The 23,329-nt window shown below is 51.6% G+C and overlaps 9 protein-coding genes across 9 annotated transcripts, besides 11 other annotated features; 5 read left to right on the top strand and 4 right to left on the bottom strand.

The window, feature by feature from the left end:
• Positions 1–200: 200 nt before the first annotated feature.
• ACLA_015490 (YgfZ/GcvT domain-containing protein) lies at positions 201–1,553 on the top strand (the record flags this gene model as incomplete). The annotated part of the gene is made up of 1 exon (XM_001274532.1): positions 201–1,553. The coding sequence occupies one exon, from the start codon at positions 201–203 to the stop codon at positions 1,551–1,553; it is 1,353 nt and encodes a 450-aa protein (XP_001274533.1).
• Positions 1,554–1,741: 188 nt separating this feature from the next.
• ACLA_015500 (putative cell cycle control protein (Cwf23)) lies at positions 1,742–3,052 on the bottom strand (the record flags this gene model as incomplete). The annotated part of the gene is made up of 1 exon (XM_001274533.1): positions 1,742–3,052. The coding sequence occupies one exon, from the start codon at positions 3,050–3,052 to the stop codon at positions 1,742–1,744; it is 1,311 nt and encodes a 436-aa protein (XP_001274534.1).
• A 721-nt stretch (positions 3,053–3,773) lies between these two features.
• Positions 3,774–3,802: a microsatellite.
• Positions 3,803–4,248: 446 nt separating this feature from the next.
• On the top strand, positions 4,249–5,602 carry ACLA_015510 (uncharacterized protein; the record flags this gene model as incomplete). The annotated part of the gene is made up of 2 exons (XM_001274534.1): positions 4,249–4,477; positions 4,533–5,602. 2 exons carry the CDS (start codon positions 4,249–4,251, stop codon positions 5,600–5,602), a joined length of 1,299 nt encoding a protein of 432 aa, XP_001274535.1.
• A 235-nt stretch (positions 5,603–5,837) lies between these two features.
• ACLA_015520 (amidohydrolase family protein) lies at positions 5,838–7,057 on the bottom strand (the record flags this gene model as incomplete). Its single annotated transcript, XM_001274535.1, has 2 exons — positions 5,838–6,001; positions 6,067–7,057. 2 exons carry the CDS (start codon positions 7,055–7,057, stop codon positions 5,838–5,840), a joined length of 1,155 nt encoding a protein of 384 aa, XP_001274536.1.
• A 721-nt stretch (positions 7,058–7,778) lies between these two features.
• Positions 7,779–8,950, top strand: ACLA_015530 (isopenicillin N synthase family dioxygenase; the record flags this gene model as incomplete). The annotated part of the gene is made up of 2 exons (XM_001274536.1): positions 7,779–7,862; positions 7,958–8,950. 2 exons carry the CDS (start codon positions 7,779–7,781, stop codon positions 8,948–8,950), a joined length of 1,077 nt encoding a protein of 358 aa, XP_001274537.1.
• Positions 7,981–8,010: a microsatellite.
• Positions 8,951–9,175: 225 nt separating the features above from the next.
• Positions 9,176–10,154, bottom strand: ACLA_015540 (SDR family NAD(P)-dependent oxidoreductase; the record flags this gene model as incomplete). The annotated part of the gene is made up of 2 exons (XM_001274537.1): positions 9,176–10,008; positions 10,082–10,154. The coding sequence occupies 2 exons, from the start codon at positions 10,152–10,154 to the stop codon at positions 9,176–9,178; spliced, it is 906 nt and encodes a 301-aa protein (XP_001274538.1).
• Positions 10,155–11,730: 1,576 nt separating this feature from the next.
• Positions 11,731–13,143, top strand: ACLA_015550 (ferritin-like domain-containing protein; the record flags this gene model as incomplete). Its single annotated transcript, XM_001274538.1, has 2 exons — positions 11,731–12,045; positions 12,106–13,143. The coding sequence occupies 2 exons, from the start codon at positions 11,731–11,733 to the stop codon at positions 13,141–13,143; spliced, it is 1,353 nt and encodes a 450-aa protein (XP_001274539.1).
• A 341-nt stretch (positions 13,144–13,484) lies between these two features.
• ACLA_015560 (uncharacterized protein) lies at positions 13,485–14,372 on the top strand (the record flags this gene model as incomplete). The annotated part of the gene is made up of 1 exon (XM_001274539.1): positions 13,485–14,372. One exon carries the CDS (start codon positions 13,485–13,487, stop codon positions 14,370–14,372), a length of 888 nt encoding a protein of 295 aa, XP_001274540.1.
• Positions 14,373–16,379: 2,007 nt separating this feature from the next.
• Positions 16,380–16,403: a microsatellite.
• A 1,121-nt stretch (positions 16,404–17,524) lies between these two features.
• Positions 17,525–17,556: a microsatellite.
• Positions 17,525–17,557: a microsatellite.
• Positions 17,558–17,631: 74 nt separating this feature from the next.
• Positions 17,632–17,658: a microsatellite.
• Positions 17,659–17,812: 154 nt separating this feature from the next.
• Positions 17,813–17,839: a microsatellite.
• Positions 17,813–17,840: a microsatellite.
• Positions 17,841–18,084: 244 nt separating this feature from the next.
• Positions 18,085–18,112: a microsatellite.
• A 407-nt stretch (positions 18,113–18,519) lies between these two features.
• Positions 18,520–18,550: a microsatellite.
• Positions 18,551–19,316: 766 nt separating this feature from the next.
• On the bottom strand, positions 19,317–21,355 carry afeA (adenylate-forming enzyme AfeA; the record flags this gene model as incomplete). The annotated part of the gene is made up of 3 exons (XM_001274540.1): positions 19,317–19,710; positions 19,783–20,906; positions 21,083–21,355. The coding sequence occupies 3 exons, from the start codon at positions 21,353–21,355 to the stop codon at positions 19,317–19,319; spliced, it is 1,791 nt and encodes a 596-aa protein (XP_001274541.1).
• Positions 19,738–19,767: a microsatellite.
• Positions 21,356–23,329: the final 1,974 nt, after the last annotated feature.

Here is a 23,329-nt window from a genome sequence, read left to right on the forward strand (position 1 = left end):
TGTATTGAAACGTTGAATGGGAACTATCACATCGGGCTCTGCACCACTAATAGTATTATTGGTCGATTTTCTCCATCAACATATCTTATCATGTTTCTGCCATATCTGACCGCCCACCTGTCGATGTCATCGAGCCTTCGATTTGTAAACGATGCTTGCCGAAAGTGTACCTTTTCCAATGAAGAGTTAGCACCGACATCATGCGTCCTACGACATCCACACAGAACATCTGTGCTCGCTGCTTGAACCGCGGGCGGCATTTCTCAACCAATGTGCAGCATCGCGCTCAGCAGCCGAGTAATGCGATCGTCTCTTCCCCGCCGCAGACCGGATATGCTCGACTCACAAACCGGGGTTTGATATCGATCACAGGCATTGACAGCACGACATTTCTCCAAGGCCTGATCACGCAGAATATGCTAGTTGCGAATGACCCGAATCGCGCAATCCGCCGAACCGGCACATATGCCGCCTTCCTTAATTCTCAAGGCCGTGTATTAAACGATGCATTTATCTACCCGATGCCCAGAGTCGACGGAGGGGCTGCCGCACCCGAGGACCCGGCATGGCTGGTTGAGGTGGACAAGTGCGAGGTCTCCAGCCTCATGAAGCATCTCAAAAAGCATAAGCTGCGGTCCAAATTGAAGTTGCGGGCATTGGAAGACGGCGAGCGCACCGTCTGGTCGTCATGGAAGGACCACACCGAGCCCCGATGGGCGGCGTACAATCTTGAATCCGAATCGTCGTCACAATTCTCACCCTCGTCGCCCATCGCGGGCTGTGTTGATACCCGCGCTCCGGGGTTCGGATCCCGAATCGTCACCCCCGGCGGGGAGGACCTCCGCATGCACTTCCCCGACGAGGCCCAGGTCGCTGGAGGGGAAGTCGATCTGGGAGCTTATACCGTGCGCCGAATGTTGCACGGCATCGCGGAGGGCCAGTCCGAGATCATCCGCGAGTCGGCTCTGCCGCTCGAATGCAACATGGACATGGCGCGGGGGGTCGACTTCCGCAAGGGCTGCTATGTGGGCCAGGAGCTTACGATCCGTACCCACCACACGGGGGTGGTGCGCAAGCGGATTGTGCCTGTGCAGCTATACACAGGCGCTCAGGATACCGTTCCTGTGGATGGGCTCCCAGCGTATGATTCATCTGTGGAGGTGCCCTCGCCGCCGAGCGGAACGAACATTTCGAAAGTCGGCGCCAGAAAGGGCCGTAGTGCTGGGAAGTTCCTTGGCGGGGTGGGAAACATCGGCCTGGCTCTCTGTCGGTTGGAGATGATGACCGACATCGTGCTTACAAGTGAGGGGACACAGTATAATCCCGAAACTGAATTCAAGGTCTCGTGGACGGCAGCTGACGAGGGACCAGTGGGCCCTTCGGATTCTGGAGAGGTGAAGATCAAGGCGTTCGTGCCACCTTGGCTGAGGGAATACATTGCCTCCGGTGGAGTGAGAAACACTGCCCGAAAGATTGATAATGAAGATGCCCAACGGGCAAGGGAGCTCCTGTATCAACTAGACGAGGAGGAAGAACTACGGCGGAACGAGTGATCCGATCCGAGTCAAAGATGTATCATAGACTGTATTGTATATATTGGTCACTTTCAGCAACTCTATACCATTGAAACATCTCATATAAAGTTTAACTATAACCAAGCTCTAAGGGGTATCTATGCAGTTTGACGTAGTTTATCATACAAATGACGCACGGAAGCAAAAAAATGAGAAGGAAAGCATATTTAGCTCTTGGCCTCGGCAGCCGCAGCTTCAGCAGCATCTGCGGCTTCGTCCTCTTTCGCAAGCTGTGCCTCCAAAGCCTTCCGTTCCTTCTCGCGCTGCGCGTTCTTCAATCGCATCAATGTCGCTTCTTGGAAACTAAGGGTGCTTGGCTTGTCGGTCGATGGCATTGATTTTGATGAGCCGGTGGCGGCGAACGAAGCGAAAGAAGGTGCTTTCCCGGGCGTCTTGGCAGCAGTACCGCCAGGAGCTGCTGTCTTGAGACTCGAGAAGTTGAAAGAGGGTTTAGACGTGGTGGTTGAAGAGGTTGCTTTTTGTGTCAAGGGGACTTCGACTGGAGTAACGGCGGGGGAAGCAGGCCGGTTCTCTGTTGCGCTCCCTAGATCTGGCGCATTGCCTGAAGCCCAGAAGACAGAATCGATAAGTGCCCAGTCGTTGTCTGATTGCCCGGTGCTCTGGCGGATCTTCTTTTCGCTGTCAAGCACGGCGGCATGGGCATTGACGATGGACGCGAAAACCACGACACCGGTTGCCACAGTCTTCTTTTCGCGTTTGTCTCCGAGCCGCTGCCGCTTATCCTTGAGCATGAAAGTATTCTCGACGGCCCCGAATGGTTTGAACAACGAAATCAAGCGCTCCTGGTCTAGATCCAGACCCCGACCTTCCCGCACCCAGCGTACCTTTACTGCGCGCTCGAGCTCAGGGATATTCGTGCCGCCTTCTTGTGAGCGATCGACTCGCTGGCTACTCCTGTCCGCAGCCCTCTGCGCTTCCTCTTGCTCCTCTCGCAGCCGTCGCTCCTCCTCCTCAGATTCCCGCTTCAATCGTTCCTCAGCCTCCCTGCGCCGCCGCCGCCCATCCTCTGCAATCCGGTCAATCTCGCGCTGAAGCTTTTCCTCCGCATCATCGTCGCCCACACCGGTTGACATCCAAGTTCTCTTGACACCCCGTTGCGCGCCACCCATTTCAGCCGCGCCGGCACGCTCGCGCGCCTCCAGATCCTCTCTCATCTTCCTCTTCGCCGCATCCATCATCTCCACCTCGCGCTTCTTCCTCTCCCTCGCTTCCCGCGCATTGTCGTAGAGCTGGCGCACGGTCGGGTCGGAAAGTACATCGTAGGCGATCTGTAACACGTGGAACTTGTCGATGTCTGCCTGCGTGGGATTCACGATCTTGTCTGGGTGGTATTTGAGGGCGGTTCGTCTGTATGCACGGCGGATCTCGGTTTCCGCGGCTGCAGGGGAAATATCAAGGAGCGCGTAAAAATCTTGGTTAGAGGCAGCGTGTGCCTTCAAGTCATCGTCCGAGGCCATCGTGAAGGGATGTTGAGGACCAAGTTACGAAAGCTCGCTTGCTTGTGAAGTGGTTGTAGGTCGTTGACGGTACTCGAAATCGCTTGATCGAAAGTTTTATGAGAAAATTGTCATAGTAAGAATGGGCTAGTTACCCTAGGTTGTGGAACAAAAGGGTAGGACTGATACTGAGCCGCTAGTTAAGTGGCGTGGTAAGTTGTTGTTTGAGATGAAGCTGGAGAAAGCTCCGCTCTTTTTCTACTGGCGGCGGTGGCGGGACGTGTTTATCACGCCCAATTCTAGTCTATCTCCACAGCTCTCTTGTCTGACCACAACTGTCGACATCTCCGCACAGAGAGGTGTCCAAGAAATGCTTTGTAGCACTATGATATATATCTTGGAGCTTGACAGAATGGTATTAACTCAATGAACCTATGTTGCGCTGTTTAGTTCTGGTCAAACCTCCTTCCCGACAGGCTCTATGTACTTGGACAACCAGCTAGCCCAAGGAAGCGTCTATACATGCTCTCCCCCCTTTCCACGGGATAGTTTGGTACTCTGAGTCCGTGGTATACTGGCTGAGGTGGACCCATCTCCAAAGCGAGGGAGGACTGCAACATAGGTAGCGCAAAATGATGTCTTCTGCCACTAATATACCTTTACGATCTCGACGTTGTCGAATGCCGCATATGATTGAGATAGGTTCATCGGTTCTCCCAGAATCTTGATGCTTGTGCTTGACTTGGTATACTGATGGTTGGTCTACTGATGGAACGTATATATCTGGGATGCTGGTGGCACGTGTCTGGGGGTTGTAGAAACTGCCTGAGGCTTCGAGACCATCCTTCATTGTCATCCGAGGAAACAATCTCTATCACCATTGCTATCCCCAAACATCAAGAGATAGGTTTATTGCGTTAGCAAGGAAATGGAGAAAGCATCTGCGCCTGAGTCTATACCCTCTCAACCCCAATTAGCCCTCGCAATGGCTATTGTCAAACAGAAACCACCAGGGATGGATATCAAAGGTTGCCAACCCCTGAGGTCTCTTTCCCTGGGAGAAGATTGACCGGACTATAGACTATGTACTTCAGATTCGACAGTATATCAAAAATGCAAAGGAGCAGGATCCAGTGTATCTGCAAGATAGATTCTTTGACAGCGTTTCGTTCTGGCAGCAAGCGTACGAGAGATCCGAAGCGGAACAAAGCAGATTGATGGATCGAGTCTATGAGCTTGAGCAACGCAATGAAGCCCTTCTGGCAAAGATGCAGGCTCAGAAAGTGGCCACTCAACATGAGGCGCAAGTGTCAACGAAGAGGAAGGCGAATGGGAACTCGGGTGCTTGCAAAAGAGCAAAGACACAAGGAAACCTGCAGACTCAGGCCCTCGAGACTGTTATTGGAAGATATAAGCTTGTCGGACAAAAATATTATATAGAAGAACGTCAGTCGAGGACTCCTTCTGTACGATGACTTTGGCTAACTATTCATGTCGACAGCTTCTGGGGCATTCATGCGGCATTTCTACACTCTCCAGAAAGCCATTCAACGAAGGCCCAGTCGTTCAAATATTGTGCAGGCCGCAATCTGCCTATGTCAGGTGGCAACGAAGGATCTGCTCAGCGCGGTTTGTGAGAAGAAAGAGACTGGCTTGCGTGCTAGCAAAAAGTCCCTCCTTCAGACAGGGCAGCCCAAGTTGACGCAGGTTATGCGCAGTGTCGAATGCGCTTTCGGTCTTCTTCTCCAAGCATTGCAGAAACTACCGGATTCGGAAAATGCTCCCCAAGACAAGGGCCGGCTCAAGTATCATCTAGTTGAACTGTATCAAGCTATAGCAACTACGCTGGAACGATACTGCGTTACCAAGTCTGCCCAGACTTCTCCAGGCACGGTTTCAAAATCGTCGAAGAACAAACAGAGTAAAAGGTCAAAAGGTGGAAAGGCTACCCAGAGCTTGGAGCCTTCGACTTCCGAGATCACAGATGAGGTAGCCAACCAGCTCAGTCAACTGCTCGGTACAATGGCGCTCTCCCTAGATCTATCTTGCCCAGATCACCAAGGGCTCTTTGAAGGGTTTTTGTTCACTCTACTCAATCGTGTGGGTACCCTCTTATGTATATTTGTCTTCCAGGATTTGCAATTGCGACCCGATCTTCATGTGAATATGACAAAACTCCCGCTACCCCAAGGTTTGGTTGGAGTCGAGCTGGATGATCAGTCCTTGCGTGCTGCACAAGTCGAGGCAAGATATCTGGTGTGGCCGGTGGAAAGAGCTCTAGCCTTACTGGATATGGCACCGGCGCCACAAAAGACTGGCGGGACGATGGAATTTGTAACCACCACCAGGCAGAAGCTACAGGGCACTCTCCTTCAGGCGGTCTTCGGATCCGACAAGTCTATGTTTCCGCATACGTTACAGCTTCCCGAAAAGCTTGATCCACGGACACTTACGAGCTTGCCGGCTTGTACTTATATTACTGAACAGTCTGTTCCCGAGTGGTTCACGCGGGAAATCTGGAGGTTGCTGGGGTGGGAGTTACTTGTGAATAAAGGGTCCCTCAAGGACTAGAGGCTACGCTGCATCGTGTCTGGATCTCGTTATCTTTTCTCTGGTGCAAGTGGAAGATGTCCTGGGTAATTCGTGAAGTCTGCCTTTTACTCTGTGTTTCCATCGAGATTGCTTTCAAACCTAAGCTGATATGACATATCATAAATATATTTCACTTTACAACGTCGCTGCAATAGGGACCAGGTGATCATGCTTAGAGCTATGTTTTGATTGATATAGCGACTCAAGTTCTACCTCATTTGAGACTCAGAATACGTGCGGCATTTCCGCCCAGAATACCCTCCACTGCTTCTTTGTCGGTGGCAAACGCAGCAGAAATTGCCTTGTAGTTGGTTGTCACACTGACCCATTCGGCATCTTGGTCGTTATCCAGAGGAGGAAAGAAGGGGTGATCAGTGCCTGGCAGAACGTCAGTATAACTTGATAAAGACGAAGAAGCAGAAAAGAAAAGAACCGAAGCATACCGAACATGAGACGATCCGGGCTACCAGCGGCGGTAACGGCTGCTTTCAGACCCGCGGTGCCATATACCACAGCATCTAGGTAGATATTCGTCTGCAAGACATCCCAGACACTCTTCTGCAGACCGGGTTGATCCCCGCCATTCGCGACAAACTTGCGCTCATGGTGAATGCAGCTCTCGATCCGACCGGCAAGGAACGGCAGGGTTCCGCCGGAATGCGCCAGCAAGATGCGCAGGCCAGGGAATCGATCAAACACACCCGACAGGAACATCCGCGTTACCGCAATGGTAGTCTCTAGTGGGAAACCCAATGCGAGGGGGAGAACATGGCCGTAGCGATTCGTCACATCTGCGCCGCCGAAGGCCTCGTCGGGAAGACCGTAGTGAGGGTGCAGGAACATCAGCGATTCAGTCTCCTGTAGAGCAGCCCATACAGGGTCCAGCGCGGGGTCATCAAGGCCCTTTCCCAACCCGGAGGTACCCATGATAACACCCCGGAGGTGTGGTAACGTCTTGAGTCTCTTGATCTCATTCACCACGATGTCGGGGTTCGGCGCGCTGAGCGGCAGGGAACCGAATGCGAACAGTGTTTCCTTTTCGTTGAGAGCCAGGGTATTCTCTTTGTCGGCTGCTTGGTTGACACGCGCACATGTCTCTTCTAGATCATCGTTGATGCGCTCTGCCCACACCTGGGCTTCTTCAGGCTCGAGGAAATCTAACCATGGATTGGCTAGGGAGATCACACTACTGTTGATGCCATGACGGCGCATGAATGACAGCTTCACGTTGACATCGGAGTAGGACGAGTCGACTGGGCGACCACGCTCATCGAGAGGGACTGACGGGTCGTCGTCTGAGGAAAGAATAATCAGACGTGGTGTTCCGTTGGCTGGGTCGTGGATGTAGGGGACTGTCTTGCGGGAGCGCAGCAGCTCCATATAGGATGGAGGGTAGACATGGGTGTGAATGTCGACAACAAGAGGGGAGGTCATGTTGATCTGCTTGCTTCGTATTATATCGGAGCAGCCTTATAGGTAATGAGGAGGTTTCGGGTCAGTCCAAGGAGAAGTTGATATAGGTATACAAGAGGAGAGGAAAAGAAGGGCTTTTGACTTGTTCTTGAAGTACCCAATGCGGGGCACACAAGGATGCAGGCGATGCAGAGCGCATTTATCACCGTCTCGCAAAGCAAGCATCTTTCCTTGAAGTTTAAGGAAAGATGGATGATAACCGTATCAACGGCTTATCTGCCTCTGATTGTCGTGTTGATAGCTGCACAAGTTTCCATCTCATCTCGCAATACACTCTCCTGAATGGTCCAAGCAGCCTATCTGCCATCGACACGCTCAATCTCCCATCAGCCAGCGTCTTATCATCGCGACCAACACCAGACAGATCCGACAAGGGACATCCTGCACGAGGCAATTTATCTTCCCCGCTTCACATTTCTATCATCTGATGATTTGAGATGCAAATATTTAAGTGAAGATGAAGGGACGCGTATTTTCGGATGAACCATGGCTGCTGTCCATTGATCCTCAGTTCATCACTGATCTCCCTCTAATCCTTGTTCCCTTGTTGGTTCACAGTTGAATAGTGATTTCATTGCAATCACCATTGTTCTATTATATCAGTTCTAGTAACACTCTAGAATACTCTCAGATCTCCTTCTAGAGATCCATCTTTATCCTCGCGTCCTATTCACTAAGCCAAATGTCTGAAATGGACAACGCCTCTTCTCAGCCTCAGCGTCGGCCGGTCATTACGGCAGTGGACAAGGATGACCTTGTCATTCCTGTGAGTATCCTTCATCTCAAAGAAAGACGTTATCCATTGCTATTGGGGCTGCTCTGTCAAGTATCTATCCTGACACGAATTCGTATTCCCATCAGGTCATTGAATTTGGTCCCTTCTTGACAGGAACGCCGTCCGACAGGAATGCCGTCGCTGCTTCGGTCACAAATGCGTTCAAGACATCGGGTTTCCTCTATCTCAGAGACCATGGCATTCCATTCTCTACTGTATCCCAGGTATTCGAGTCTTCTGCCCGCTTCTTCGCTCGCCCTCAAGTTCAGAAGGACAGCTTGGGCTGGACCTCCCCACAGTCGAACCGTGGTTACATCAAGACGGGCCAAGAGAAGCTCAATCTACCCACTGATACCACCGACAAGGACACCGCTAAACGTGTGACTCCAGATCTCAAAGAGACAATGGAGATTGGTCGTGATGATGTTGATGGCCTTCCAAATCGCTGGCCCGATAATCTTGATGACGAAGGAAAGGAATTCAAGAAAGTGATGCAGTCGTTCTTTGAGAAGTGTAAAGCCCTGCACACGGAGGTCATGCGCGCCATCGCCATCGGCATGAACTTGCCGGAGCACTACTTTGATAATTACGTCGATGCTGGGGACAACAATCTTCGCTTGCTGCACTATCCTTCAGTCCCCAAGGACACTTTCAAACAGAATCCGGGTCAGGTTCGCGCTGGAGAGCATAGTGATTACGGCTCGATAACGCTTCTGTTCCAAGATCAGCGCGGAGGACTGCAGGTTCGGAGCCCTAAGGGCACCTTCGTCGATGCGACGCCTATCGCAGACACAGTTGTTGTGAACGCTGGCGACTTGCTAGCTCGCTGGTCCAATGATATTATCAAGAGTACTCGTCACCGGGTCGTTGAGCCTCCGAAGACAGTCGAGGCTGGCTCAGATGATGGTTCAGATTCCTACCCGGCCCGATACAGTATTGCATATTTCTGCAATCCCAATATGAACAAGTTCATCGAAGCTCTGCCAGGAACATTCGAGGAAGAATTGAACGAGTCGAAGAAATATCCAGGAATCACCACTGGTGACTACCTTGTGCAGCGACTGACAGCCACTATCTAGTTCGGTCTGGGTATTGTTGATTGATATAGTTTATAAGCGAGCTCTTCTCTAGTCATAGTTCCCTTCATACCACCACGGTGTTGATTTTGATATTTCTGGATTAAACTTAAAACTCTATGATTCATGGTTCATTCGGAGCGAGACAACACGCCCAGCTGTATACGGGTCGATATCTGCCTCATTCGACTCCAGTGACTATTTGCGTTACATGACCTTGTTTTGGTTTCAATAAACCGCGGGATGAACAGCCGTTCGACCCCCATCAGTCACGACAATGCTCCCATTCATATAACCTCCGGAAGCGCTGGCCAGCCAGAGGATCAATCCGGCGATATCCTCATCGCTGCCACCCCTCGTCAGAGGGATCCTTTCACGTGGAAAAGATCCATCAGAAACTCCCCTATTGCCTCCCGAGAACGATTCCGCCGACATCTCCGAAAAGTACAGACCGGGCGCGATGCCGTTAACCCGAATATCATACGAACTCAGAGTCGTTGAAAGCATCTTGACCAGATGGGTCGTTGCCGACTTACTCAAACTGTACGCATAGCTGAAGGGGACCTGCCGAATGTGACCCGCAATCGAACTGGTGATGACAACCTGCGCGGTGGGTGCAGAGAGCTTATTCATCTCCGGCGCCGGTCTCTGCTTGTTCGCTGCCTCGAGCAGAGGCAGGAACGCGAGGACGGTGTAATAGGCCCCTGTAACGTTGATGTCGAAGATTCTGGAGAATTCCTCCATGGGCACTGACCAGAGCTTATCACGGATTTCGGTGAGACTCGGCAGTGACCCGTCCTCTTTTGCGGCGGGGGGCTTGATTTCAGGCCCCATAACACCACTGTTCGCGATCAAGAGGTTGATATGTCCGGTCTGGGATGCGATGGCCTCGTAGGCTGCTTGCAGGGACTCCTTGGACGAGACGTCGCCCTTGATGGGTATGATTGAGTTGTTGACTGCCAGGAAGGCAGTCTCCTGCAGCTTGTCTTCTCGTCGGCCGACGATGAAGACTTTCGAGGCGCCGTTTGCATCGAGTGCAAGGGCCATTGTCCGACCCAACCCTGGATAGAGTACATTGTCAGCGCGTCCCTCTGACCAAGATTCAATTTTCAAATAGTGAAGATGCATCCTCACCACTTCCTGCTCCTGTCACCACCACGACAGCTCCCTTGACGGAGAACAACTGTGACGCTTGCAAATTCGACATGACTGCGTTGATTATCGATTACGGACAATCTCTATGAACATAAACCACAATAAAGACACTGGAAAAAAACCGAATTCGCCAGAATCATGGAAGAGCGCCCTCATATACTCCCTCTTTGGCGTCATCGAACCCCCACACGGCTATGTTTCCGAGATGCGGGGTTGCCGCCAGTCGGCATTTCCCCGTGGAAGAATCATAGGCAGTCGACTGGTATCTATCAAGTATCGACCTCTTTCTCTATTTCTAAGCAGTCTTTGACTCTCCTGTCAGATGCTTATCTCGACCGCTAACTAGGTGCAGCAGGCCAGGGATCTTGTGGGGGCACCCGCAACACCAGTTGATATGGCACATCTACACCATAGCGTTAAGCACTCTGGAATAGCACATTCCATTTGGAGCACAGAGGCAAAATTAGGAAAGAGTCGAGCCTTAGGTTCTCCAACATGCCTATGGCCTATGGCGAGAAAGCAATCTCCTTTCCAGCTTTAGGTCCGAAATCAACGCCAGGACACCAAAGAAAGATGAACGTCAACTGCCTGGATATCTGTGCATGTTATCCTCAATGCTGCCATCCGATAAGCCGTCACGACTGCCTGTTATTAGCTGACCGGAGTCGAGTTCCTTGAGTTTATTGTGGATGATCTTCGTCCAACGTCATCCAGCCGGGAGATCCGCTACATCCGCTCTATGGTTTGCATACAGTCAACAACACCGATCGATGTGATCGGGAAATCGGCAGAGAATCCTGTTCAAGCAGAGCATCTGTTGCATATCTCGTGCTGCGAAGTATATGATCTTGCATCGAACGCAGGTGCCCACACTTGATGCCAACATATGCTCATATCTTATGTTGCTATATGTTGCTCCTCAAGCGTGAGCTCTAACTCCTGAACTGGAAAACAATCACAATAGCATTTCAAAGCTATCATCCATGGGATGACGTTGCTTTTGCCAAAGATGCATGCCTGTCAGGGATTCTATAGCGACTCCACCGTCCCATTTTGATGAAGCCAGCCATGGTAGACTCAAACATGACGAGGCACTCTACAGTGACTGCCTTTGAAGCTTCAGTTACATTTCGGTGCTCCCGGACATTTGTTGAGAGAGCTCTCATTGAGACAGGGGCTCAACATCTGATTCGCGAGCTCGGAGAGGAACCAACCCTATGACGTTGGAGTACTAGGGCACGCAACAATGGTCCTTGTGAGGAGAGGGTACCGACTACCAATAGCTACCGCAAAGTTATCATTCTTCAACAACGAAAGGCACAACGTCATGTTTCTATTATGGAAATCTTGCGTCAAGCCTAGGTTCTCCAAGCATGACTAGGGAGGCGGGACGGTGCATATATGTAGCTCTGGCGCCCCTCAAAAGGTTGTCTTTCTTTGTGCATCCCCAGCATATCTTTTTAGCCTCTGGAAGTTGGTGGGTATACTGGACTTTGTGGCTATCTTTGAAAATGCATTGGAGACACTTCGTTCTGCTCGGTGGGTTAGGCCTGCTACCATCCACTCTTGCGGTCCCCAATGTCAGAAGACAAGCACCATCTGGCTCACACACATCCACTGGAACAACGATGTCTCAGACGACGTCCTCTGAAACGACATCGGCTGGAGCAACATCCACTGAGGTGCCACCCGCTGTGAGCCATTCAGCTTCCCTACCGCATACCCCTTATAGCGGGACTGCTACCACCACGGGGGCTTTGACAGCCTCTTCTGTCGGTCCTGGAGTCCCGACGCTGGGTGTTGCCCCCGAAGCTACCTTATATCCCAGTGATGGGGAGCTCCACGAGCCTCAGCCAGGACCCTATATACCGGCAGGGGGTGTGGGCACGAATGGATCGGTTCCTGTTTATAACGTCAAGAGCGATTTCGACTTTGAATCTCTGGTAAGTGTCATCATCCACCTACACAGGGTTGTTGGGAAGGCTTGCTAATTGCATCGTCAGGCCCTTGCACTCTACCAAGAGTACATGGAGCTCGACCTCTTCCATGATGGACTGGCTCGCTTCTCCGAAGCGGATTTTACCGCCGCTGGTCTCTCAGCAGAAGACCGTTACCTGATCCAGTTCATGGCTGATCAGGAGGTCGGACATGCGACTATGCTGACCAATATCTTGGGAGCCAGAGCTCCCCGGCAATGCGTATACAACTACCCTTACACCACCGTCCATGAGTTCGTCGACTTTTGTCAGAAACTCACCCGTTTTGGTGAAGCTGGTGTCTATGGGTTCTTGGCCCATCTGGACTCGCGTGAAGCGGCAACACTTCTAACCCAGGCCATCACCACGGAGGCCCGGCAGCAGATGATCTTCCGCCAATTTGAGGGACTCTTCCCTATGCCGGTGTGGTTCGAGGTTGGCATATCTCAGTCGTGGGCCTGGACTCTGCTGGCACCGCATATCAGCTCGTGCCCTGACAACCAGACCCGACTGGTATGGCAGAACTTCCCAGCGCTGTACATCGAGAACCAGCCAAATCCCTTCCGGATCAACGGATCGGCTGCAATCAACGAGACAATCCCCAGCGGCGGTATGAATGTCTTGAACAGCCATACAGTGAACAAGACCGAGTCCTGCCTGAATTCCACCAGCGTGGGCATCAACTGCAATCCGGGCATCACCCGCAACCGCACCGAGCCCCTTTCCTACCCAGGCCGAACGGTATATCTGTCCTGGGATCACCCAGGCAAGCCGGTTGGACCGAACAACAGCTACATCACGAACACGACCGCAGGAGACCCGAAATACGTTGTTTGGGCCTCGCAGCTGAACATCACGTATTCGCCATTGAATGTCAGTGATAACGGAAAGGGAATGCATGGTACGACCATCCAGCCTAACATCTCGACCTATGCTGGCGACCCAGCCATTAACGGCACCATTTTCATTGCGATTACGGACTCCGATCCGTACCTGACCACGTTCAATTTCAGCAGCATCAACTCTCATGTGGTTGCTGGTCCTGCTCTCTACCAAGCTGGCTAAGCCAAACTGGAAGTATACGTATTGTGATATGGAGATGGCGTTGGATGTAGTGAGCAAAATTTGTATTGTTAGTTGAATTAGCTGAGATTTTTTTCTTGTTCTCCGAATCAATTATGTCTGCAACGAAAACATGGGCAAATGGTAGTTGTCTCGAAGATGAAGTAAAGAAATGACACCAGAGTTGCTCTCTTTTCCTGGTAACCCCGCTTAACTCCGTCCTGATCCATCTTTGGTGTCGGATGTTTCTTTTCATCAACAACAATCGCGAAGAGGTTCAACTGTCCCCAACGACGCAAGTCCACCAAAGCGACACGAGACCCTGCGTCATAAATTTGTGTACGATGGAAGGTTCCCGGAATCGAAAACAGCGACGAGCAGCTGCAGCAGCGAACTCCAAGACAGGTGCATCGTTCGATCCGTCCTCAATCCCCCTAGCCCATCCTGCTCGAGATGCGAGCATCAGCAATGGAAAGACCTTGGTTGAGCTCATTGCCGAAAGACAGAATGAGATATTGAGCAACGGGGAAGACTTTAATGAGAGCGGTGGTGCCACGAAACCAGGCCTGGCAACCCAATTTGTGAGCGTCGACCCGGCATCTGGCAAAATCTCCCAGTTTGACCCGTCGACACTGTCCGAAGAACAAAAGAACGACGACTCCTCTACGGATGATGAACCCGCGAGCGAAGACCACCAGCCGGACACAACTACCGAAGACCCGATCCCCCCTTTAATCGACACCCTCCTCCTCTCCGTGCCATTGACGACTCTCCACCTCACACTGGCCTACCTGGCAGCTTATCAGTACGCAGAGAAGGTCGAGCTGGACAAGCTCCTACGCGAATCTGCATTCATCGCGCTTCCCATGCTGACGCTCCTCATACACCTCGCTCACGGACACATCCTCTCAATCTACACCACCGGCCCAGACGAGGAGAGAATCTCGCTCTTTCCCTGGTCCCAAGACAAGCTCTCGCTATCCTTCCTCCGAAAGCTGGTGTTCCCGCCTACGCTCCGAACGTCCGCGTTTCTGTCTGTCGCTGTCTTGCTGGGGTGCAAGCTGATAACGTCCACAAATGAAGACCCATACTACGCCGTTATGAAGCGGGCGCCGGCCATCGGGACACTCTGGGTCTGGAGTATCCTCGAAATCCCAGCAGGTGCGGCGATTCTGGGAGCGTTAGGCCCGTTGGTATGGGGTGTTTGGTGGAAAGGTTATGGTATACTCTAAGCCATAGGAAGGCCGGGGCTGTCCCCCATAGCCGTGCATGCGAGAAATCCGTGGTTTTCTACGGTCGCTCGGAGCGAAGGAAGCGAGATTCCAGCTCGTGCTGGCTCATCTCAGTGAAAGGCCCATTGTTGTGGCTTCGCTTTCGATTGCTCTGAACTGGAGCAGTTCATTATCGACTACGATTACCGGGGCCCTTCCAGGATTATCCTGGGAAGGAAACAGGCTCTACGCCGGGGTACAATCAATAATGCTGGCCTCGATGCAAGTGATGATTCGACCATGATGGGCAGTTCATCTCCACTGATTCTCTGGACGTTTGCAAAGTTGACGTTTCACTACAGTCGCGCGCGCTATGGTATAGCACCATGTGATATAGTGATGGATATTAGCTTGTACATAGCCAGAACGATAGCCGTTCGAATTGGAAGGAGGTTCTCTATGCTCCCAGACAAGGGGTTTCGAACCTTCAGTGGTCACCGTTCTTACGATGCAGTCTGAATCGCAATAATTGTGAATAGGGGCTAGGAAGACCAGGGCATTTCGCCTGAGCGCCAACCCTTGGGAAATTGCGAGAATCTAGAGCTGCTCGTCTCATTCGCCGTTGAGAAGATGCTTCCAAAGCGTAATCTGACCGCGAGGCTGCGCTGACGCTTGCTGTCTGATATCGAGAAGGTTCACGAATCGGCAACGTGTGCGCTACTGTACAACAGCCATGGGTATGCGTCTTTTCAAGGCCCGTGGGAACAGGTTTCGCATGCCTGTTCCGTCGACCATTCGGACATTGCGGCGCACGGTCGAGGCAATTTCCACCTCTTCGTGCACTGACTCGCATGCTATCGAAGATGACCATCAGCGAGTGCTGAACCATCAACTCTCGACTCGACCGCCAGCATTGATGACGTTGCGAGGCCAGCACGTCAACCGGGGTGGAACGGCGATGAGCGGAAAACCGTTGCGAGACTAATGCAGCCTGCACACCGGACAAATCACCAAACAATGCTTTGTCAACGCGCCTCAATATCTGACTGCTATCTGATTGCTGCCTCACACCGAGAAAGCGTCAACTACGCAGAACAGCGCAGTGGAAAGAGGCGCTCATAGCAAGCATGGAAGAAATGAACTGCCCTGCTAACAGAAGGTAGTAGACCTATGGACTAAGTGTCCACCCCTGGCGTTCCCGGGCAGCATGGCATGGTCTTCCTGATGCCTGAAAGATTACTGCTCGCATTCATGTCATGCTCGGTAATCTTTGCGCTTTGAAAGTGCGCAGCTGCACGAATGGCACCGCCAGCTCCGAGCGACAGATTCTGACAGAAACAGGTTTCCCTCTCTCCTTCCCTCCTTGCTTGCTCGCTTGGTCGTTGAGTTGCATGTGCTAGCCTGGGCCATCGTCTACACCCATGACGAGACCGGTGAAGACAATGCGCCCTCATCGACATGCCTGTTTAGGAACGGGCATCACAACCCGAGCGAGATAGTTACAGAGCTCATCTCTGGCCGTCCAAGGCCACTTAATCGAGGCACAGCATTCGACCGACGATGGTCGAGAACCGGTACACCGCGCCTTACGCAGGTGGAAGCTTGACCATGCCCTTGACGAGGTGGAGCTCGCCTATCTTTGAGACTGGCAAGTTTGAGCTAGCCACAGCCTGTCTGCCAGTGGCCAGTTCAGCAGAACCGATGGACACTTACTGGTAGATCGATTCGACTGGTGAGTCTGGTTCAGCATGCGAGCCTTCGCAATAGGAGGGAGACTCAGGTAGCTACCATCTGATGTCGTGTCATTTTCCGCATCGGGGTACACAGCGGGCAATCTTCTGAGGTTCTCGTGATGGAAAATCTCCCGCTTATCGCCGAGTCGCAGACTTGAGATGATCAATAATCAACAATCAAGAACAGGCCTTGCACGCTTTTGCGGCGTCATTGCTGATCAATCTGATACATCAAAAAACCATTAAGAAATTGAAACATTCAACAGAAGCCCCATTTATCTTCAGCTCGCCTCAAAAAAAAAAATAAAATAAAATAAAAAGACAGAATGGCTCAGCTGCGGAATTGTGGCGAGTGAAAGAATCTCTGCGCCACACGGCGGAGTTCTCTCGAACTATACGCACTAGGGTTCAATAGTCTCGTCCTTGAGCACCCATCCACATTCCATAATTCCCGGATCAAAACTCAACTTCCCAAGTTCGAAGGGGAAAAAAAAGCAAAGAACACTAGGGCACCGATTTGCTTTGCCGGGTGATCGGCCCTCCAGACCGTGCTTTTGCAGTGGATCGATAAGCTCTGGCGGTCTACGGTCCTTGCGCCTTTTTGACGTGAATGTCAGAACAACGACGGCTGTCCTCCTCTTACTCTATGAGGCAGGCCCAGTACTTTTGAGTTACCTCAATGTAAGGACAAGATGTACGGCGAGTGATGAACTCTGCGATCTCTACTGGATGATCGTCATAGGGATCAACCGTGTGTCACCCATCACGCGTTGAATGCCGAAGATGAGAGTGTGAACCTTCAATCTTGAGCTGCCCTTCCGTCGACGTCACTATGCACCATGCACCACGAGCAGCATAGGGAACTGGGAGGGGGAGGGACGCAAAATCCAGTCCCTCAGGCATCCGTACAGAATGACCGTTGCGAATGCAGCCATCCATCCATCAAAACTGGCCAGGACAATCGATCCCAAAGCAGCTCTACAAATCCAAGTAGCACGCAGCAGTCACCATGCAACAGAGCATTCAACAGTCAAACTCAAATCCAGCAACAGAAACTAGTATTCCAGGAAACCAACCCCGTCGAAACGGCCTGCATCTCGACTCCCGGGCTGGTCAACCTCTCTCGGGGTATCCTGGGGTCGTACGACGTACAACCGCTAGAGTTCCAGTGTACAGCACCCTGCGGCCTTGCACGACCTTACCTGGTTCTGGGTTTTGAGTTTCTGCGCGTCCTGCGACACAGCGCTATCGCGTATCTATCTTATTACCCTAAACCAGGCCATAGCTACTCCGGACGTCGTAGTACCTTTTAACTGCGTAGTCTGGCCGGCGATGTACCCGGAATCACACCGACTTGCATGGGGGATCCTTACTTCTGTCGTCTTGCTGTCTGTGATAGTCCTTGAGTGGTGAATCTAGACTCATTTTTGATACTGTGCCTTTTTTTTTTTTTTTTTTTTTTTTTTTTTTTTTGAATAAGCATAGTGGCTTTAGTTCATCGGTCAATCATGCAACTGTTCTCTACATACTACCTATGGAGTGACTCACAGGGTAATTCAGGGTAATTCAGGGTAACAAGGGAAAGGCTAGGCTTTTGGTTGCTAATGATTACCTACTACTCATAATGTGCCTTGACTTGAATGTCAGCGTCGTAGTCATAGTTATAGTCTTAGTGCTAACTCGAAGTCGAAGGAATGGTACCTTAGGGGGCAATACATGACCACGAAGGATTTGATTTGATTTGATTTGATTTGATACTCGAGCAACTTGCAAGGTAAGCATATAGTAATAATCCATGCAATAAGTCCTGCAGGATGGCGATATATGTGGTTGTTGAAAAATATCTTCCCCCCCCCCCACTAAACTAAACCAGACTCCAGGCAGAGTCGCAGAGATGCACATAAGCATTGCTTAATCATCCTTATAGTCACTAGGTACTAGGTACTCCATCACTCCAAAACTCTACGATGCAATCTTCCGAGATGCATCGAAGTCCAAGGAGTTGTCAGTTGTCAGTTGTCAGTTGTCACCATACTCCCGAGGAAACGCGATCGCTGCTTTGTCAAGATGAGCAAAGGATATCGTATCGTATCATCCCGCCTCTTCCTGGACCCTACTTAGGTAGGTACTCTCTGGACCTATATTCCGCATGTTTCTGACCCATCAGTGTTCATCTGTGCCAATGCTGGTTGATTGTTTTTCCTTGGCGATCAAAGTGCCCCATTATCCAATTGGCAAAGATACAAGAAAAACAAGATAGAAGAAGCTGATTCTTTAGCCAAGAAATCACTGGATCCAAAGTAGTCACACTGGAGAGGTTGGTATAGAAGAATCATTGTTAGAAAATGGCTATACAAAACACGACCCGTCGTTGTACGGAGTATAGATTGTAGACTTTGATGCCAAGCCTTGGAGAGAAGGCTTGGCACATAAGGAGTACACAGTACACAGTACACAGTACACAGTAGTCTTTGAACTCGAGCCACTAAAACCTATACGTACTACGTACTCCGTACATAGGTACCTACTGTGTACTCCGTAGTAGTAAGGAAAATAGCAAATAGTCCCTCCCTCTCGTTGGACTGTGGAGTGTGGCCAGTTGGCCACTGGACATGGTCTGGTGGGTCCACCGTGGACGCTAATGAAGCGGGAGTGTTGATCTTCTGAGCAGATAACTAACCAATCAGAAAAAGGAGTCTTTGTTTCTTGTTATGATTGGACGGCTGTAGGTAAGTACTCCGTAAGGTAAGGTACTAGGTAGGTAGGTACCTATTGTGAGGCAGTTTCCAGGTTGTTTGGGAACAAGAATGGACGAAAATCAGGTTACTACGTACTTAGGTACTCCGTACTCGATCGAACTAGGTACTAACTCAGACCTTCCCCAAAGGCAGCATACTACCAGTAGCATACATTTCTCTCAAGTTGGATACCCTCAAATTCTACACCACTGATCAATTCGGCCAGCAGCTGAATAGAGTTCTCCTGGATAACTTCCATAACCCTACCAGGTCGTGTGTTCGAGGAGAGACACTTTCTGATTGTATATAAAAAGCTGTTATATAGACCGTTTTAGGTCTTAGGTGTTGAGTGAATAGGTATCCCATGCCTGCCGGTGCACTATAAGATTCGAAAATCCAAAAAAAAAAGGAAAGAAGAAGAAAAAGACGACCAATAACCACTAAACACCAATCCCAACGCCAAACATCATCCAGTAAGAGAAAAAAAAAAAAAATCAAACGGTAAGCCGGCCCTTGTGCATCAGTCCTAATCCGCCAAACCCACTGGTTGCGCCCTTGAACCGCGCCAGCAGCGACGTGACCATCTCGCGGTACGTGTTCATCTGCGACAGCTTAAACCGTTGGATCTTGCCGCTGGCCGTGCGTGGGATTTCCTCGACGAAGATGACCCCGCCGTCGAGCGCCTTGTAGCTGGCCAGTTGCTGTCGTGCGAATAGGTATACTTCCTCCGCGGTCAGTCGGTTGGCTGACGAGCCCCGAGCTTTGACCACGAAGGCACGGGGCACCTCCGTGCTGCCGTCTTGGGACATGACGCCCGTGACGGCGGCATCTTCGATCAGAGGGTGTTTGATGAGGACCGCTTCGAGTTCCGCGGGGGCAACTTGCCATCTGCAATTTTCGTCAGATGTACCATCCAAAAAGAAAGAGAAAAAAAAAAAAAAAAAACAACGGTGGACAGACCCCCGAACTTTGATCAGCTCCTTGGTTCGGCCGACAATAAAGTACTCCCCATTCTGGACGTAAGCCACATCGCCCGTTCGAAACCACCCATAGGCGTCCTTGGCATCACTACGTCCCTTGTAGCCAATCAAGACCCCGGCTCCACGCACATACAACTCGCCAGGTTGACGCTCCCCCTGCACCAGGTTGCCATCCTGCCCGACCAGCCGCACCTCGTATCCAGGCGTTCGCGTTCCGATGCTTCCGTGATTCCCCGGCGCCCCATACCGAGTCTGGAAGACGACCCCGACCTCGGTCATGCCCCAGATCTGATGGGCGCGGGCGTGCGGGTGCAGCAGCTTCTCGAACTGCTCCAACGAGGCCCCGTCGATGGGCGCGCCGGCCACGCCCACGTACCGCAGCGTCGCCAGGTAGGCCGCCACGGGGGAGGCACTGCGGTTGAAGACGTGGATCATGGCCGGGACCATGTAGGTCTCGGAGATGCGGTACTGGTAGACGGCCGCGACGAACTGGGTGAGCTCGAAGCGGGGCAGCACCAACAGCGGCTGTCCGTACCGGATGGGGAAGATGTGCGTCCACAGCGCGCCGAACAGGTGGAACATGGGGAGGCACATCAGCCGGGTGACCTCGTAGGGAACGTCGTAGTGGATGCTGAGATGTTGTGATACGATGGCATGGTGGGACAGCAGCGCCGCCTTGGGCAGGCCGCCCGTCCCGCTGGTGGAGAACATGGCGGCGGGCGTCGCCTTCGCGATGGCCTCATCGTCGAAGGAGACCCAGTCATTCTCCCCGTAGCCGAGCAGATGCGCAAAGTTCAGGTACTCGGCGGCGTTGACGGCGAGGAACGGCAGGTGGGCGGTCGAGTAGGCCAGCGGACCGGACACGAGCAACTGGGCGATATGGTCGGGCGCATATTCGTCCAGCAGACACACCTGGCTCGAGAGCATGCCACGCGCCACGGAAACGTTGAGCACGGTGGGGAGGGCCTCGCGAGAGGTGATGATCAACTTGGGTTCTGCCAATTGCAGAATATGCTCGAGTTCCTGTGGTTGACTACGAGCATTGGAGCCCATAAACACACCACCAGCACCAATGATCGCGAAAAAGAGGGCGGGGTATATGATCTACAGTGCATGGAATGATCGTCTCGTTAGTTCTCGTCCATCCCAAAAGAGCAAACGCAAAAAAAAACCCCTAAGCTCAGAAGGAACCCAAAATCCAGCCGGGAAAGCGAACACCAAAAGGAAGAAACCGGAAGGACGAGATGACGCAAAAAAAAAGGACCCGGATTCCGGCTCACATTGTTTCCCAAATGGACCAGCACCGAATCTCCTCGCTGGACGTGATGGGCCTTGAGTCCCGCAATCAGCGTTCGCACCAGAAGCCGGAACTGACAGGCATTCAGAGAACGCGAGGAGTCCTGGGCGTCGATGAACAACGGTCGCTGGTGATCATACTGAACCGAACCATCGAAGCAGAAGGTTAACAAGTCGGTGTATACCGGATGAGCTTCAGGGACTTGGGAATTGTCGTCCGGCCTGGGGACAGCCAAGGATGAGTCCCAGAGACCCATTGTGCAAGGGAAAAAGAATTAAAAAAAAAAAAAAAAGAATGAAAAATCAAAGGCTAAACTAACGGACCAAGCAATATCCAAAAGTCCCAAGATTCTTCTCTGGAAGAGTCCAGAGAGACGATGTAGAAGAAGGGAGAGAGAGATTGGCGGTCTTATACTCGACAGACATCAGGAGGCTCAACCCATCTGGCTTTTCCCTGGGGGAATTCCCTGTGATAAATACACCCTTCATCTCGGCTTCGAGGGGTTCTTTTTTTTTGTCATTGTTTCAAAAGTTGCCGTCAGTCAGGCTTCTCCTGAGGTTCCCAATTCCTAATTCCAATTTCAATTTCCTTGACAGGCCTGACAGAGATCGCAAATGATTTGGAATTGCGGATTAGGCGTGGCGCCAACAGCCGACAGCATTAGCCATCAACACTAGTACCGATTGACAGTCGGCCAAAAAGGACACAAGTCACAAAGGACTGAGAGGCAAAAGGAAGTCGGGAATAGTCTCTGGAGTCTTGAGTCTTGACTCCAATCAACCAACGCTATCAGGCTGTTCCGCCATGATCGTTGATCGCCCGCGACTCCATAACTTTATCGGACCAATATCATTATTAGTTGCCAGGTTACAACTTGGGAGTTGGGAGGCACGAGTAAATCCCCATCCGACAGACTCAGCCCGAAAAAAAAAGGCCATCTAGTCGTTCTCATTGGAGCGCAGGCTCAGGCTGGGACAAACAATCGATTCCTTCGTCATTTTTCAGCGCTGGATGGTGAATGTGAATTAGAGATTAGAGACGGTCGATCGAGCCTTTTTTTTTTCCCACTCTTCTCTTCCATAGCTGAACTTCGATGGTGGTGGTGGTGCTATTCTCATCCGTTTCTGGTGGTATCTGTGGACTAGTAGCCAGCCCTCAGCAGTCAGCTAGGGAATACCACCACAACCTGAGGCCTTTCGATTAGGATCCCCGTCGAATTTCCCTCATTGGTTGGTCTCGAGAGTAGTAGGATCGGTTGCAGGGATCCTACAGCATTATTGTGTTTTTTTTCTCTTTTTTTTTTCTTTCAAAAAGAATGGTGATGATCCACATACACACTCGCTCGTCCACAACCTGCGCCATGCTTGTCGAGCTAGATCCATGTCTGATCGACGGGACGTCAATCAGATCCTGGAAGACCGTGCAGCACTCGAAAAAGCCATTCCTGATAGTTAGTTAGTTAGTCGTCTGCATGCTTACTGTGTAGATTATGTGGTTTTGGGAAATCGACCCCATTGACTGCAGCAAAGCCCCGCTGGGAGGAATCCGTGCTCTCCCATCGTCCATCATCCATATCCATATCCATATCCCCGTACCCACCACAATAATAGCCAGCAGAGAATGGTGTGATGCGGTGGTCTCCAATCACCAGGACGATGTAATGATCTGTGCATCCGCCGTTCAGCTCGCAGGACCTCATGCACCTACCAGATCTGCAAGATCCTGTGTTCACTGGCCACTCCGGTTGTCCGATCATCGGCTAACCCCATTATCCTGGGTTTTCTTTTCACGCCCACCGGTGGCGACTGGGCGAGGCACGTTCCTCACTCACGTCCTGGCTCGCTACCGGGTTGCATGAGTCACTCGAAAAGGGAAATGTCGAGTGCTCTGGTCTACGAGATCGTGGGTCGGATGGGATAGGACAGACCAGGCACGTTCCCCCCTCCGGTCATTGGCTCTCTGATATACCCTATCCGGAAATGGGCAGCTGAAGCCGGGGAACCATGAGGCGGCTTCTGACTGCTCATTGGCACAACCCTCGGGGTGACTAGTGACGCGGATTGAAGTTCCGTATGATAGTCAGACGCGATCCCTCTAGCACCGATGAGCATTCCGACGTGACTTGGGCTGCATGTGGTACCTGCTCAGATACTGGGGCCCACGGGCCACAGTCAAGAGCGACTCTCAGATTGTCTAATGTAGGTGCACGGTTTGAGCGATATCCGCAGCT

The sequence above is a fragment of the Aspergillus clavatus genome, genomic scaffold, assembly GCF_000002715.2.
Source record: "Aspergillus clavatus NRRL 1 1099423829795 genomic scaffold, whole genome shotgun sequence".
NCBI lineage: Eukaryota > Fungi > Ascomycota > Eurotiomycetes > Eurotiales > Aspergillaceae > Aspergillus > Aspergillus clavatus.